General features: G+C 34.5%; 4 protein-coding genes across 4 annotated transcripts; 2 read left to right on the forward strand and 2 right to left on the reverse strand.

Moving 5' to 3' along the window:
- Positions 1-510: 510 nt before the first annotated feature.
- TRIADDRAFT_53519 (uncharacterized protein) lies at positions 511-2081 on the reverse strand (the record flags this gene model as incomplete). Its single annotated transcript, XM_002109981.1, has 5 exons — positions 511-580; positions 669-799; positions 962-1137; positions 1240-1282; positions 1575-2081. 5 exons carry the CDS (start codon positions 2079-2081, stop codon positions 511-513), a joined length of 927 nt encoding a protein of 308 aa, XP_002110017.1.
- Positions 2082-3351: 1270 nt separating this feature from the next.
- On the forward strand, positions 3352-3687 carry TRIADDRAFT_7408 (uncharacterized protein; the record flags this gene model as incomplete). Its single annotated transcript, XM_002109425.1, has 1 exon — positions 3352-3687. A coding segment is annotated over one exon (336 nt), but the record flags the coding sequence as incomplete, so codon positions are not given.
- A 3091-nt stretch (positions 3688-6778) lies between these two features.
- On the forward strand, positions 6779-7904 carry TRIADDRAFT_63667 (uncharacterized protein; the record flags this gene model as incomplete). Its single annotated transcript, XM_002109426.1, has 1 exon — positions 6779-7904. One exon carries the CDS (start codon positions 6779-6781, stop codon positions 7553-7555), a length of 777 nt encoding a protein of 258 aa, XP_002109462.1. The 3' UTR covers positions 7556-7904.
- A 6436-nt stretch (positions 7905-14340) lies between these two features.
- On the reverse strand, positions 14341-16880 carry TRIADDRAFT_53522 (uncharacterized protein; the record flags this gene model as incomplete). Its single annotated transcript, XM_002109982.1, has 3 exons — positions 14341-15113; positions 15751-16051; positions 16749-16880. The coding sequence occupies 3 exons, from the start codon at positions 16878-16880 to the stop codon at positions 14341-14343; spliced, it is 1206 nt and encodes a 401-aa protein (XP_002110018.1).
- Positions 16881-17774: the final 894 nt, after the last annotated feature.

Consider the following 17774-nt stretch of genomic DNA (forward strand, 5'->3'; position numbering starts at 1 on the left):
GAAGAAATAATCACAGCTGTTGCATACCGTACTTCGAAAACTTCAATTTAATAGCGAAAGGCATTGTACTATACACTGTATGACCTGTTATGATATATTTAAAGACAAATCAAATATTGTTTATTTAAGTATACTTATAATTAAGATATATATATATATATGTGCTCGTATATATTTTATATTATGTGATCAATTTGATGTGAGTGCACATGTAGACCTAAGAATTTTGCCATCATACAAAAATGTAAAAATGTAAGAGTGTACCTAGTTTTTGTTATTATGAATGTAATTGCCATTTAGACTGTTTTTTGAAACTCCTGCAAGGAGCCGTGATATTAAGCTGATATTCATAGCAAAAATAAATAATGACACTCCAATAGCAGCATTTGAGCGTACTATCGTATGCATCGTACATCCTTATTACTTTCAAGCGTCAAATATTTGTGAAGACCTTTATCTATTCAATACGATAGGTCGACAGCCTCTAATGTACGAATACGGATTTAAATTTTAATATTTCTTTTTCGTTTCCAACGATTCCATTAGAGCTGGAGCACCCCATACTGTCGTAAATACAGATCTGCATATGAAGGATTGATGTAGTTAATCCCAGTAGTAAAAGTAAATAATATAAATATGCCAGATAAAAATTAGTTATGATGCTTTACCTTTCAAACTGCAATGCCTGATCAGTCCCTAAATCATCAGCATAAGTAACTATTTGTTTTATTCCTCTTATAGAGTTTACAGGACCATCAATGATTTTCTTTAACCAATTCATACCTGCATGTAAGGTTACCTACAATTTGGCAATGGAAATAGGCAAATAATCTTATTTCTTTTACGAGTATGATTAATTAATTAGTTTGCATAATTCAGCTGACGCAAAGTCTTTATCATGGACTGGTATCTTAACAGTCATACAGTATACAATATCTAGATATATTAAGTCGCTACTAACTTGATCACTACTTATTATGTCATCGGCAAGACCGTACTGCAGAGCATCCTTTGCAGTTATTTTAATACTACCAGCAAGTAATCTCAAAGCCATACGCCTTCCAACAATATTTACTAATCTTGAACCACCGCCCCAGCCAGGTGTCACTCCTCTTTTGACATGAACGAAACGTATCTCTAAAGTGAACAAGATCATAAGATATAATTTACCAGTATTGGATATCGAATTGAGCTAATTTCGTAATGTCATAAAAAGTTGATCAATGTAAAACATCGTACCTGCATTTTTGGAGATCAATCGAAAATCGCACGCTGTAGTTAGCTAATGTGTATGAATATATAGCACGATCAAAATAATGTTAATATCATCTTCATGACTTTAATTTAACATAAATTACATACGAAGAGTCAAACAAATTTTCGCTACAGGATGGAAAGAAGTAGTTATCTAATAATTAAAAATCTTATAACTTGTAGGGGATTTAAAATACTATCCCTATAATACCATCTCATCTTGACAGAGGTATGTGTATGTTACGCTCAGTACGGAAGCAATAAAGCAGTGATCTTCCATAGTTGTTATAAAAAAGTCGTTGCAGGATTAATCAATTTACCTCAGCACCTCCACCGAGAGCCTTGCCTTCAATAACTGCTAGGCTAATCATGGGTAAACGTTTAAGTCTGGTCAGTGTTGTTTGCATTAATTCACACATTGCTTCCCCATGTTCAGGTGAATTAAATTGTTTAGCAAGATTTAAATCTGCTCCACTGCAGAAAGTACTACTTGCACCAATCAAAATAACTCCTTTGCCTTCTTTCCACTCTTCCAGTTGGTTAATAGCATCTCTCAATTGTACCATCATGCTACCACTTAAAGCATTACGAATTCTTTCATTATCGATTGTTAATACAGCGATTTTGCTATCATCGAACTTTTCTAATTTAATTTTACCACCTTCAACTTTTTGTAGTTGTTGTATTATACTTGTATTATCAGTAACACTCAATACAGATGTTCTACTTAGATGGCGATAGCAACCCTTTCGATTGATTACACAGCTTATGCGATTCACTGTACATAATAATTCATTTCTATTCTGAATGGACATAAAACGCCACATAATTTATTCCAGACTGTAATTCATCTAAAACACAAGTAAAATGAATTTCGTGCTAACTAAATTTATGCTGCAGAACTCTTTTAAGTCACGGTTTAATCCACAGCATCTCTGCCAAAGCAAATCCTAGCCAAGATCTCAAAGTAGCAGGCAGGCGCACCGGGATGAAAAGTCCAAGCTAGTCCAGTACGGAACGGTACCGTACTGGACTGGACCGGACTGGTACCGTTCTGGACTGGACTAAATAGTTCAAGTGCTCAACAGCCGAACATTGCAAAAAAAGTGCAGTGTAAATTATTATTCGAGTACTGCAGTTCTTAACACTTTACTGTCAACAGCAGTAGTAGAGGATAGCTTATTACTGTAGCCAGCAACCAACTTGCTCAACTCGTGGCCTGGTAAAATTGGAGGATACTTGCTGGCTAATTGCAGACTTGCAGCTGCCTTGATTCAAATCAAGGCCGTAAGATATTGGATAGAGTAAATAGAATAGACTCCTGTGATAGGAAGAATACAGTAGCTCAAAATAGCTAATACAAGCTACGATTTTATAGAAAGTGCTGATTAATTGACTGCATAGTAACAACTTGTAGCTTGCTTATTCATCCCTTAGTCGTTTAGGTGTGCCTGTGCAGCTGTGCTCCAATATTCCTACGATATTCTAAACCATTGGTATACGATGGCTGCAATAGATTCCCTTAAAGCGCATTCACAATATTTAAATACTGCACTAGAGCTAATACCAGCTAAGATTTATTTTAGCAATGATGGAATTAAAGAAAAATACTGGCGTAAGGAGAAACGGAAGAGTAATTCACAACAAAATAAAGCTGCAGCAAAACTAAGCAAAAAGTTAAAGCTAGATCCAGCTCAACACAAGAGTAATTTGGACATAGCCAAAGAACGAGACGAGCAGGAAAAGATCTCTAAATCTGTTGCAAGTGATGAGGAAATCGAACAATCGCCAGTAAAAGCAGCAGGTTCGGACGTGAACTCTGTTAAGCTTGCTTTTCGGAATAAATTACATCAATTAGAAAAGAAACGGAAAAAAACGTCGCAAAATGATACAGCAATGACTACTAAAATCAAGAAGAGACGAGAAGATAGTCGGAAGAAGGCTAAAAAGACCAAGAAGGTTGCACCTGCTCAATCTAATATCTCGAAAAGTCAACAATCGAATAATGATGATCAAAATAGCGCAAAGAGTAATAAATTACTTTATAGCAAGTTTGAAATTGATAAGCAAGTTTCTAGTAATCCGAAAGTCAAGAAAAAGAAAAAGGACCTTCAGCAAATGCTTAAATCTATCGAAGATAAAGAAGCCAAAATGAAAGAAATAGCTAAAACCGACAAAGCAAAAGCGACGGAACTGAAGGATAAGATGGTATGGAAGAGCGCTATAGAAAAGGCGAGGGGTAATAGAGTCAAGGATGATCCTAAATTGTTAAGAAAGACTATTAAGCGTCAAGAGCAAAAGAAAGAAAAAAGTAAAAAGGATTGGAATAATAGAGTGCAAGCACAGCAGAACGCCATGAAGGAACGTCAGAAGAAACGAAAAGCTAATATTAAAGAGAGAGTACAACGTAAAAAGGTGAAGAAAATCAAGAAAGCAAAGTAAAAGTTTAATGCATTGATTGGATTATTTTAATCCTCATCATTAAATTAATGTGGATTTAATACTTCAAATGAAAGTTAATTTGTTAAGTCATTTCTGAAATTTTATGCATAACTAGATCTGAGATATGTCAATTTTCATAATATAATGTATATCAATATCAGCAGGAGATACGTGTACATACATGTTAAGCAGTATTGCTGGTGGAAATACACACGTAATTTAAAATCTTAAATTAATTGCATGTTGAGAATAGTAAAATAGCTTAAGCGGTAGAGGATTATATAAAACTAACATCGAACGTCATAATTGTGCACCTTTTGTGAATGAAAGCTCTTGCGAGTGGTTGCCATCTATCGTTATAATACGCTTTTAGTTATCACTTCCTGGTGTTGAAGGTTAACAATCTATGTAAAAAACAGAGATCAAGCCTGCTCAAAATGCTCATACTGGACAGTGTGTTATCCACAACACTCTTTGTTTTGAGTCTTTCGTTCAGAAACAGTTTTGCTCGCTTTGATATAAGGACGGATTAGATATAATCATATAAATGTTGATGCAAAGTTCCCTCACCTCTTCTAATATTATCTTACTAGTTTAAAGTAACTGCTTTATTTCAATATTTCATGAAGCTAATCTTGCCTAGTTTGCTGATCATGCTAGCTATCTAAGCCTAATGTAAATGTTTATCACCGAGGATCGCACTGCTAGCTTACTAGAGTTACTGTACACTACATTCTGCAAACGAATGAGTCATGAAGCAGTCAGATTTAAGAATTTACTCCTTTTTTATAACGTTTTGCTACTCCTTGATGTAATCTACGATATGAATGGTACTAACGATGCGGATTTCTTGTTATGCATGAGCGCATTATGAATACGTACATTAAGGCTGCACGATTAGCAGCACGAAGTTTGATTTATATGATATCGGTTTACTGTTAAGAAAATTTTTTAAGGCTGAAGATCAAATCGTAATGTGCAATCTATATCAAGAATACAGAATTATCTACTCATCCTGCATCCTTCAGCAATCTTATCTGAAAGTTGTCAGCGAATTATTGGATAAAACTCTATCACTATATATAATATCATGTCTTACATGCTTACCTCTGTAAGTACTCATTGTTAGTTTGTCGCCCATAGTGGTGCAAATAAATCAATATCCATGGTTTATAAATAGCGTACCTATTAGCATGATGCATAAAGCAACTAAAAATTCTGTGGTTTATTTTAACCGCCAAACGTTAATTAACAAACGCAAGGTAATGAATATTTTTTCTTATTCCATTCCTTTATATTTGATTCGCAAATAGGGTTTGAGGCTATTATTAAGTAATTTGAATTAGATTCTTGCTATACCTTCAGGAGTAAGATACTTAATACGGCACAGTAGGTGTCTATTGCCTGCGATACTGGAAAGGTTTGTCCTTCTCGATATTTGACAATATTAAAAGGCTATCTCAGATATACATATACTAATAAGATTAGTAATGGGATAATTTCGTTATCGAGATATACTGTACTGTACTATACTATGCCATTTCTACTGGTAGATGCGTAAAATTGCTTCGTACAAGTTAGTTGTAGTCGAGATTTATATCGAATCGTTGAATGTTCGCAAAATTCATTTATTGACGTTGTTCTCACAGCGGTGGATATTAGCCTGAAAAATGTTTCAGATTAGCTTCACTTTATGTATGTATATGTGAAACCTAAATGCATACAGAGAGCTATGGCGAGCACATGTGTAGGTTGCATAGATAGATCGTAGGTAATTCAATAATTGATCAGAGAAAATATAGTATAGTAGTTTGCAGTAAATTTCTGCGACTGTATGATATACGCGTATAGCACAATAGAAATGTAAAATTTGGCATAGCATATGCATGATTCACGCACCCATAATAATATAAATCTATTCATGAACTACTGAAATATTTCCCTGAATTTTGCAAACTTTAATCTCCACTATCTGCGGATATGATGTGTTTATGACTCCAACCTATGTTCGCCAGATGAACATTGTTGTTTGCATTTGTACAACAATACAGTAGATCATGTTGTATCGAAATATAAATTCATGATGGTCCTCAGTCATTCATACACTATTTCATACTTTGTAGTATTACACACTACACAATTCGGATCAAGTCTAATACTGTTAGTTAATTTCTTTTGAATGTAAATCATTAAAATCGTACAGCAAAATTCTTATAGCAAGAAGAGTTAGCTGAATAAAGACATGGACTACTAAAATTTAGGAGCGTCATTCTGACAGTACCGAGAAATAGTACAGTACAGTACATGGTATGCAATGTGTAGTACTAAATACTGTAGAATACAGTAATATACTGTACTGTACAGTACTATTTCATTGTTTAATCGTTTAAGCCAATGTATTTACTACTGTACTGTACTGTACTGTACAGTATGAGTATCTGAGTAATCGGGTGATTATGTACAGTACTGTACTGTAGGTTCGTACGATACGGTCGTTCATAACGGCTCATAATTTTCAACTAAATTTCGGTGAAATCCATGGAAACCATTCATCCAAATTTGCAATGTGGCAATCACATGATTTTCTCTGCAATATTTTTTATTATGAAGTTATTTATTTGTACGTGATGTGCCTTTTGTCTACAATCTTTTACCTTAACTTTTAATTAAGACACCGAGTAAAAGTTCAAACAAACAAAAGAGTCTAAAATTTCAAAAAATGTCCGTACAATAGAGTTGACAGCACTTCAAATGATTACAATACTGTCGCTAACTGTTATCAATCGACATTACGTCAAGTAAAAAAAAAGGTTACAGGCTTACAGCGCGTATTCCTCGTTAAGTGTACTAAGGCTATTTACAATTGGTGCACTCTACAAGGTAGCTAAGCTGCTCAATCTATAGTACTGCAGCGTATGCTCGGTAGTTTGAAGGATTTTCAAGCTTAAGTTGAAAGCCTTCTTAATAAGCAAATAATAGCCTCAGTTAGCTTTAAATACGCTACAGAGCTTCAAATAAAATTCACTTCTCCCTGAATTGCTTTGAGTTCGTTATCGACTCTACTTTCAAATAAAACACAGACATGTATCGTTTTTTGATTCTTGTCTCTCTCGTTGGTATTGCTATTGCAACTGCACCTAAACCATGCTGTACACCAAAGCAATGGGAAGGTGTTGTTGAAGCAGCCGGCATGAAGGTAGTTGGAAGCGGAAAAACTGCTATGAACTCGACCTTTCGCGTTTTGATACATGCTTCATATGATTACCAAAATAGCAAGATTAGAATTGATGAGGACGTATATCCAACTGGTGGTAAGAAAGTCCGTGTTACAATCATCGGCGACTTTAAGAAAGCAAAGAAGGTCTATACTGTTTACAACGGCAAGTGCACCTCAGTTTCCACCAAATCACCAATGCCCGAGGCCTGTGTTCCTAAGAACGCTAGTTTCTATATGGGAGGTACGGTTGGAGCTACATTAAAGTATAATACCTTCGCTTATTCCAAAAAAGATGGATCTTTGGGAGCGATAATTGATGTATCTGCAACGGGTTGCATTCCAATTGCCGAATTAGCTTTCCAGAAAGCAAAGATACAGAGTAAAGCTAATACCGAATATATTGCAGCTTGGTTCAAGAACATTACTGCAGGAATCAAAGACTCCTCAGTTTTCGACAAGCCGAAAGAATGCAAGTCTAGTAAAGATTTGGAAAATGTCGTTGTTGACTTTGATTACTTGAAGTACTTCCAGTCTCGTCTCTTTACGGTATCTAGAGAAAATAAGATGTACTTACAGGAATCCATTGAAGATCTCTTCCGAAAAGACTCCGTTAGACGCTTGCATGAAACATTCCTATTTTAGGCTGTCATAAACAATACTTGTACTAACAGCAAAGTAGATCAGCTCGGATGATGAATCATATCTACATATACTATACAAGGCTACTCGATTCGGTGTGTAATACCTATATCTCCAAAATAGCTTACCTGTACAACCTAGACGTCCAGAATAATCTAATTGTAATGTAGTGTAGCATTTGTAGGCCGTTGTGATATGAGTAATAAGATGCTATCATCATCATATGTTCAACATTGCTGTATAAATGTCAGCTACGAGATATATCAGCGCTGAAGTATTTTTAACATGTGTGTCTATGAGTCCCTATTATAATTATTAGACTGTAGATAATTTTAAATATAAGAGATATGGGTACTGTTAAAGCAAAATAAAATATGTTTTTAAAAAAAGATATGAATATTTCTTTAAAAATAACATGGAATAGTTAAAGCAAATTATTAGAAGCTTTTACAAACATAATGATTGTAAATTGCGAAGGCGATAGAATGCTGTGAATAATCGATTGGCAATTATAATTTAACCAGAAGTAAATGTAGTACATACTCGTACGTGTTGTTCATAGTTAGTGCGTGGCATGTAAACAAGCGCGCCTAATTCGCTTGTTTCGTAGTAATTGCATGAGAACAGTTTAGAAATACGGATAATATATGATTGTTATCCGTTAAGCGCTTACATCGGTTACTTCAATATTTAAACTAAGTTACTTTGAATTTTTAGTATTGCAACTGCCATAGTGGGGCGGTTTCAGGGTTTAGGTTACCTCTTTATGCTTTCTGTGTTAAGCTACCTATAGATTTAAGACCTATCTGTGATTTTATATGACTATATAGTGTTTAGAAAGATGCTTAAATCGCCGCCATTTCTTTCTGTTAGATGTATTGGAAAGTGCAAAAGACCACAACATGACATATTAGCATGTTTCATATACCAATAAAGATTTTCATGTTAGGAAGATAAATCCGACCGCTTGATAACGAGTCAACAAATTACGAGGATGGCTTTTGATAACAATATGAAACTTGATCTGATATTACCATTACATTTACTCTACATATAGCATTGTCACTGTATATCAATTGCTTATGATGATCGTTCTTAGCTCGTAAAATTCGAAAATAAGTAGTGGTACCTCACCTAAGATTCCTATAAATTAAATTCGGATAACTTGGCTCAAGATCTTAAAGAGACTGCAGTTAAGAAATCTTATACATCGATAAATAGTTTTAATGCCTTACTGACATAGTGACTATTTCTAAACGATTATGGTTATATAAATATCTATTAACTACTGCTGTGCTAATAACGGTACGGAATAATAGTTTAAGTAACTTACGATAATAAATATATAAAAATGAATTCGGTACGATATATAGAAGTTATTAGAATGTCATCATCTCGCAGTTACGATTTATTGTTTAATTAAAGCCGTGATGGAGCTGAAGGTGACACCTATCTACCACATGCTGGTTTGGTAATCATACATTGTATGAGATATCAGTTAATCATGAAAAACGTGACACCAGCCTATTAAACTATAATTGTTTAAAAAAATGAGAATAGCAAGCCCACGTAGTCCATTTGCTACAAGTTACAAACTCAAGTCAGTCTCAAATTTTATTAGCAGATTAAATTGCCATCTCGAATAAATGCGAATCGTGTGAAATAGGCTGTACTTAAACTGTACTCTTTTAAGAATCATAGCATTCAATTTGCGAAAATGAGAATTCTAGTAACATGATTCAGAAGCAAGGTTTTTAATTGTATTCTAAATTCTAAATGACTGTAACACTTTGATGGTAAATAAACAAACACAAGTTTAGGTATCGACGAATCCATTTGAGGTGATACAGTTTCGTTATCGCAATTTATAAATTTTTAGTTAAGAATTGGTAATTCAGTAAGCTTCACAGAACTATATGATACCAGCAAAAATTCTAACTCAACTTTATCAGTTAAAGAGTTAACTTAAAGGGTGTGATTCCACAGGGATACCCCTAATATATGAATCTGTTGAGGATATGCCGAAGTGTGCGGATGAATTTGAGTAGAATTCAGGGAAAGATATCATCTCACAAAGAAACACGCATCCATGTCTAATTATTTAATATTCGAGTTACCATTTATTAAGTAAATAAAGATCGAAATCTATTTACAGAAAAAAGAGTAATTTTACAAGTAACAAAAATAATCTAAAATTGTCGCTGATATAGTTGAATTTATTTAAAAATAATCCATTGAATCCGTAATATAATCCGTACTATAAGTTACAAGTTGTTGAGATTATGATAAAATCAAGCTAGAAAGTTACCTAAAAATTCTTCCATGAGATTTTTACTGGTATATTGAATTTTATTAAAAATGAAGGTTAGTTATAAATTCTATTCTTTTCATACAATTTTGATTTATGAAAGCTAAAAATTTGAAAATCGTCTAATTTGAAATGTAGCAAACGAGTCGTCACTTTTATGTTATTTATCATAATGCCCGCAATCGGTTTAAGAAAGTCGTTGTGCAGTAATTTCTAAAAGCAGTGATCACCAGTTTCCATATTGGATTGCCCTGGTCCGCCAAAACTGAAGTATTTTAATTTGATCTCATTGAAAATCACATTTCCTATAGATGATCCCGCAACCACTGACATGAATAACCAAACGTTGTATGACATAGTAACCAACATCATAAAATATGCAAGTGTTATCTGCATTATTTGTAGTATCAGGTGTATGAATATAGTCGTAAAAGGTAAATTCATGCAATAGCTAAAAAGGGGCGATAAAAAATTAAATTCTCAGTTTGTTACTAAACATTTTTACAGCTATTGATTACTGAAATATTGTCAATTGTGTAAAAAAGACATGGTATGAAATTAACGCATAATTTACGCTTATTATCTGAGACTCGAAGGCATGATAATAATTTTTATGCAGGTGTACACCAGCAATAGAATAAGTATTCAATTAACTGGATATTAATGTATGTATACACTGAATATTGCAGTATGCTTAGAAGAATGAATTAGTATTCGATGTTTTGCGATTAAGCTACTTTTCGATCTTACCGTTTACGTCTTCTAATAGTATTATCCATCACTAGAGGGGAATAACTATCAACTCTATGCAACTTCTGCAGGCGTTGGCGTTTAAGTACGTAATATTCTTTTAACAGCTTTATACCCTCGTACATAAATGATAACGCAAACCAAGCTAAGGCCGTGCCAATTAAACCTTATTGGATAAATAAATCAAGGATATAACAGGTCTTTAAGCAACTTGAAGTATTTGATTGAATTTCCCAAACCAGATTAGGTTATGTTATTCATTTATAACTTATTATGTAATATAATTGTTCTTTACACTAAAATGGCTAGTTGAATTTAAGCATTGAACAAGTAGTTGATGTGGTACTTATTCAACAAGTATTTAAAACATTCAAAATTTAAGAGATGACATTTGTAAATAGTTATGTGATTTCGATATGTTATCAACACGATGCGGAGATGATTCAGGATCGAAATAGGCTTTATTATTTTAACCATGTACAACAACGGGAGGGATTGAGATAGAGATCACGAGATAGTGAAGCATGGGCTGTTTTCTACAGCTAGAGACTGTACATTACTGTACTGTACATACTGTTTAATAGTCACTATCGAACTTAGAGTACCGTAAAATTGACATTAACTAAACCTATCTTTATCAGTAGGAGTATAAGTGCAACAGATACCTTGTCATCAAAATTAGTACAAGAAAATACCTTAACGCATGTCAGCGCATCTATGTTGATACAATATATTACAATTAGCTTATAAATTCAAGTAATTTAATATACTGTAAAGGGTTCAAAGGGAAAACATAGTTATATAATAAGTGCTACCATATATCAGTACGTGTAAATTTACCTCCAGCGGTTTTAACATTCCAAGACTGGAATAACACGATCACTTTGTTACCGAAATGGAAAAACATGTGCATCATCATGGTGAAATTGATAATACAGTCAACATAATCAGCTTGATGTAGTTTTCTGCTAGAGACATGAAAGAAATAAGAGATTAGTACGTTGTAAAATTACAAGTGGAATCAATCCATCGAACGCGCAATATTCTCCTCTAGAAGTTGTTTGTTCGTTTACCGTTATGATTACTAATACGTTGGTGTATCAGTCAATCTTGACAGCATCGATCATGGAGATAAGAATAAAGATTAAAGTGAAAACGCTATCATTCACATCATCTAATAATCTGTATAACTTGAGTTCGATGTAAAATGCTTCGTCATGCAAAAATGTATAGAAATTCTTCTAAGCATTCTACGTCGAAATAGTATAATAACCAAGTCATACAAAATGCATCAATATCAATGGAAGACTTATGTAGAAGAGAACTGTACAGTATAGTAATCTATGTAAAACAACTTGGCATGATTAACGTCTTTAAGATCAGAAATCAATTGGTTCATTTTATCTTATCTATTTACATAATTTAGATTAGCGATTGCTGTGACCGTTCGAAATTTTCCCTCAGGCTCAGCTCACGAGTGATAGGAATGGGATGGGACGGCACAACGGCTTCGGCACCTTTATACTGTAATGGATAGCAATGAGCAAGAGAAGTACTGTACTGTACTGTACGGTACGGATACAGTACAGTATACAGTACAAAGTACTAGTGTACAATGTACTGTAAAATACAGTCACTAGAGGTCTGCATGGTCTGGTCTGGTCTTGTCTAGTTGAATACTGTGAGAGTGTGAGTCAGTGCGTTTAATCTACAGCATTGGGATTTTCAAAGCCCTTTTAAGTCAAAATATGAATTGTTGGTTGTGATTGAGTTGTGTCTTGAAGAAACTAAATTTCAGATCGGGCTACGCCAAGAACAGTAAATTCCGTCAGAGACTTCTAATAAGGGGAATTTCTTCTTTAAAAAATTCTGATTTCGTCGCTGCAAATCTTTACTTACTATGATACAGAGCTGACATTGACCAGGCAGACCAGATAGAGTGCATCGTTAATACAGTCAGTGCAGTATATTGATTTACTGTATTTATTGAATCCACACAATACAGTACAGTGAAAATTCACATAACTTCATTCATAATTTGAGTTTGCGAGTGCTAGAGATCTGCATTAAAGTCGAAAAGTTTGTTTTAATTTGTGAATACCGTACAATATACAATACACAGTCCTAAATTGCCGAGGGGGTAATTCGAGTCAGACTGGAATAATGCATTATGTAAGTACGTATTCACAAATGTTTCCAATGCGTTGATGGTTCGTGAAACGTCAGCAAGTCATGCAAGCTATAACTTTCACTATTACTAATCACTTGTACAGGATATTATATTAATCAACAATAGTATTACTTGCAGAGATTATCCCACAGGGTGCAAAAATGAATTGTATTAATGTCTACTGCATAGCATTCGCTTCCAGTGAATCAATCAAGACATTTATTTGATCGAAAAGGTAGCCGTGAATGTTTTTAGCATGTCTATTGAATAGATTCAACACAATTGCCTGATCTAAATAAAGGTAATAAGTAAGCAGAGATTGATGTAGCAGTTCAAAGACCAAGAGTGAAATTAAACCACTAATTCTCATCTCGTATATTGAAATGGTGAATAGTTCGTGGTCGTTAATCATGTATCTGTGTTTCATTGATGGCAATACCAATCCTTTAATAGATTGTTAAGATGACATTTACAATCCACAAAGTCCATCTCCGAAATACCCTGCTCACATTTATACGTACACTATCAGTAAAGGCGTAGGATAGGCTAGTGTTTACTTTATGGTCAATACACTATTTATAATGATCAATGGATACGTAGAAAGATCTTGCACGTACACGTTGACAGCTCATACTGTAAGCAGTTAGTTAAACTTTATTATATCACACACCAATAATAAAATCATTCAAAGATCATAACTTCCTGTACACGTACAAACTTTATTTATATTGTAGTATCACACGTATTATTTTACTTAACAATAATCCTTGGTAAAATGCTCTACTATTAAGTTATATAAGGCAAATTTATTGCAATGAAGTAAATTTCATCTCAAGTCAATTATATTCTAGAAGATAAAGTTGAGCATTAAAATACGTGTATAAATTAATTAATCAGAACGGACAATGAACGTTATTATCAGAAGTAAAAATTGTAATATAGCATACAACATCAATTATCAATTATCGATAAAAGCAGTAGACGAAGCATCATCAATCCTAAATATAGATTATATCTACTGTACATTCAGTACAATTACTGTCAGTGCGATTTGGAAGCCATTTGCACTCATTCTATAAATGAAAAAATTGGACATGGTCCAATATTGATCAATATTGAGAAACAAAATGCCAAACAGGATCATGCAGTAAACCACATCCTACTGATAGTACAGTACAAATACATTGGTAGTGTATGAGTAAAGAATAGAATTTGGTGCACTAATACACGGGCTGAATTTTTAATGTTTTCTGATATACGCTAACAAACCGTAGTATACTGCATCAGTAGAGTAATGAACCCCCTTAAAAACAGAGTATTTACGAATTAACAACGACTTACATCAATGACCAATATTAACGTAGACAGGATTCGAGTAGAATAAAACAAAAATTACAAATAGACCGGATTCTAACGTTTTGTAACTAAAAGCATGAATCGTATATAGATGGGTTGGTTACAGGAGTTTTATCATGAATATTCTTTCAATTAGATAACTTTTTTACGATAATAACTGACGGAAAGATTTTAGAGAATTAATTAAAGATTGATTGCATAACCCTAGGGTTTATGTCCTTCAACTTTATAAAAGATTACATTATTATCACATGGATCAGTAGCTTGCCAATAGTTGTCAGCCAGAGGAGTTAATTTAACTGGGAAAGAAAGCTTTGATATTAACATTTCAGGATCTTCGAGTTCAAAACAAAGGCGGCAAACTTCCATTTTGACAGTTTTCTCGTCAGGAACATGTATAATCATTATCTCAAAATCCTTGGCTAGCAGGAACTTACAATACTCAGTGACATCGACATCAACATTGAGATTGTCGTAAGCAGTTTGCCCAGTAACAGTCGAATAGAACTCTTTCATTTCCTTATACTTCTCACCAATATACAACTTCAGAACTGCACCTGCAGCTACGGCTCCTTGCCGAACGGAAAATGGGATAATTCCGTATTCTTTATAAGCGTAAAATATTTCAGATCTACCTGGGACATTAACGACCTTTGACATTGTATCTGTTAGCTGGATTGGAGCCCAGTCTTTACTTGTTTCTAGATACGATTGCAATTTGCCACCCAGATCTTGCACAACAGGAACGAATCGTAACGATAATATCATGGAAGGAGCAATTTTGCCTTGAGTTAAATCTTTCTGTTTATAATACCGAATATCTTGCGATGTTTCGGGTTCTCGAACTGAAACATATCCCATTGCGCCAGAATAATGTTGTAAAATTTTATCGAGATGGTCATGTATCTTATCTCCTTCGTCTGGTTTACTGACAATTTCAACATAAGCTTTAGTTAACAATATATCTTGCTCGACAGCTGAAAAAGGTTAATAAATAGTGTAAGTGCAATATATACGCGTCATATTTTTTTTAAATCATAAGAACTTGATTCGTAATACTGTACATTATAGAATCCAGTATGCACTTATCGCTAATACTGTAGTTACACAATACAGTAGTGTAAGTTGGCAACCATGAATTTTTGATCAAAAATTCCTTTAGATGTGTTTACAGTACAGCGATTTTATATATTATTATAGTTTGATAAGATCATAATAAACTCATTCAAAATAGATAGATAGAGTCATATGTTAAAATGATGCACAGATACCCCACAATTAAATTAATGATTAATGAATCAAAGGTGAGATTTCGCCATGTGTTTTTAAAGTTGGATAGATAACTGTATGTGTGCTAAAAAGAAATGAGTATGATGTCCAAGGGTGAAGATTTTCGAGTAAATTCTATGATGAAATGAGGTCAAAACAGAAATAAACATTGAAACTCCTTTTCTACTCGACGCCATTTTACTGGCACGGTATTATTGTTTTCTGATATATCTACTTAGAATAGCATTGTCAATCAATTATTCAACTATGAACAGTAAACACTAAGAAGATTGCCTATTATTGAAATTTACAATAGTTAAATGAGTCCTTTTTAAAATGACTCACGTTCAATTCGTAGGACTTTATGACCTTTCAAGTCGGAAAGTTTATTGGCCATGAACGCTTCCCCTAAGGCATTGAAATCCTCATTTCTAAATAGGTACACGATAGCCTGTAGTTTACGGAATTGATGGATCTCTGCGAATTTGCTCTTTTTGCTATTGACGATGCCGCAACTTTCGTAAAGCTTCTTGGCAACAACATCGATATTATCCTGATCTAGGCCAGGGCCTTCAAAAGTCAGTAACAGTTGTGTTACGTTATTCTTGAACGTGGTCAGCTCCGTGCTTCCCCATTTCCTATGTAGCTAAAGCGATAAACATTTTGAATGATTACACATTATGCAATACTTTAATAAACAATTACCACAAGCAGGCTTGAGCTACAATTTGATGCACGGATAGAATCAAAATATTTTGTATATAGGCTACTTTTGAATGGGATGACGGGTTTAGCGAAAAGAGAACGAGACAAGGTGCATCATTCTGTAATTATTGAAGTAGCAGTAACTACAGTAATGTGAGACTTGATGAATAGCAAAGAAAATGGTAGTCGCAGATAGTCATTTCATTAGCGTACAGTAATTAACTTAATAAAGAAAAAACGTAGCAAAAAGAGCGGTCATTGATTGACGATAGTAACTTCAGCACTTTGAATTAATGGATTGACTACTTTCAATTCACTGTGATAACCATAAGATAGAGTGATCAATCCTGATGAAACTGTTGCCCATCAACGCTGCGTCGATCGACAGAATGGTGCTGTCTACGTCAACAAGTAAAACTAATCAGGCTTCAATAAGAGTCGAGATTAGAATAACAACAGCTACAGTACCGTCCTTGAAAGAAAAATGCGGTCTGATTGACGCTTAGGTCACTAAAGTGCTTGATCAACAGTTTGAATGTATTTTGCTCCTAGTGCAGTAAGGTCGTTGAAATGCAATCCATCCTTGTTGAATCTTGCATGCTGCAGCCAGTTCCCCCCAAAATCACGAATTGATTTACCTTTCTAACGTATCTTGGTTTCAAAGAAGATGCCACTCCACCATCATAATAATAGACCTTCTCCAAGACAGCTTCAATCGTTTTGGGTAGAACTTCCGCGATGCCATCCACAACATCCATGTCGTCAGCCATTTTGGTCTTGTATTTTATCAATTTTTCCGTCAAATAGTCCACTTGCAAATAAGGCACAACGATCTAGACACCGCTTACTGTATGCTTGAGGGCTTGAAGGCGGAACCACCAAAAGCCTATCGCTGCAGATTGATCAGCTTTGGTGCTTCCTATAGTCTATACTTGTATATACAGTACAGTACAGTATATATAGACGCGCCTATACAATGCAGTAGCTACTATTTATAGTACAGGCCGTTCAAGGCACTGGCAGAAAGTTCTGGTAGTCTATGGTCTGGAACAGCTGTTTCTATTCGACAATACTGTATAATAGAGAGTTGCGGCGGATGTGGCTAATAGGGGATTTCCGTGCGACGTGATGAGCTTGCGATCCGATCAACTTCTAGAAGTCTATGGGAGCTGGGAGGTAGCAAAATAGCTTGCGATCCGATCAACTTCTAGAAGTCTGAGGGAGCTGGGAGGTAGCAAAATAGCTTGCGATGAAGTATCCAATGAATGGTCTGATGAAGACCATGGACTAATTACTAGCCTGTGATAGCTTGGGGCGATGAGCGTGGGGTAAAATCTCCTCAATCCTCATACTGTACTCATTTTCTTTTCAGACTCAGAAAAAGGCAAAAAAATAGCGCTGAAACTAAGGTAAAATTACTATACTTTATAGCGTTAAGCAAGAACAGTCCATCCCAAAGTTGGAAACAAAAACAAAAAATAGTACTGAATCTACAAGGTAAAATTACTATACTTTACATCATTATGCAAGAACAGTCGAAGCCCATAGTAATAGTTACTATGTACGGCACTTGCTATCCCAAAGTTGGAAAAAGGGGAAAAAATAGTACTGAAACTAAGGTAAAATTACTCAACTTTATGGGATTATGCAACAACAGTCGAAGC

Source organism: Trichoplax adhaerens, genomic scaffold, assembly GCF_000150275.1.
Source record: "Trichoplax adhaerens TRIADscaffold_2 genomic scaffold, whole genome shotgun sequence".
Classification (NCBI taxonomy): Eukaryota; Metazoa; Placozoa; class Uniplacotomia; order Trichoplacea; family Trichoplacidae; genus Trichoplax; species Trichoplax adhaerens.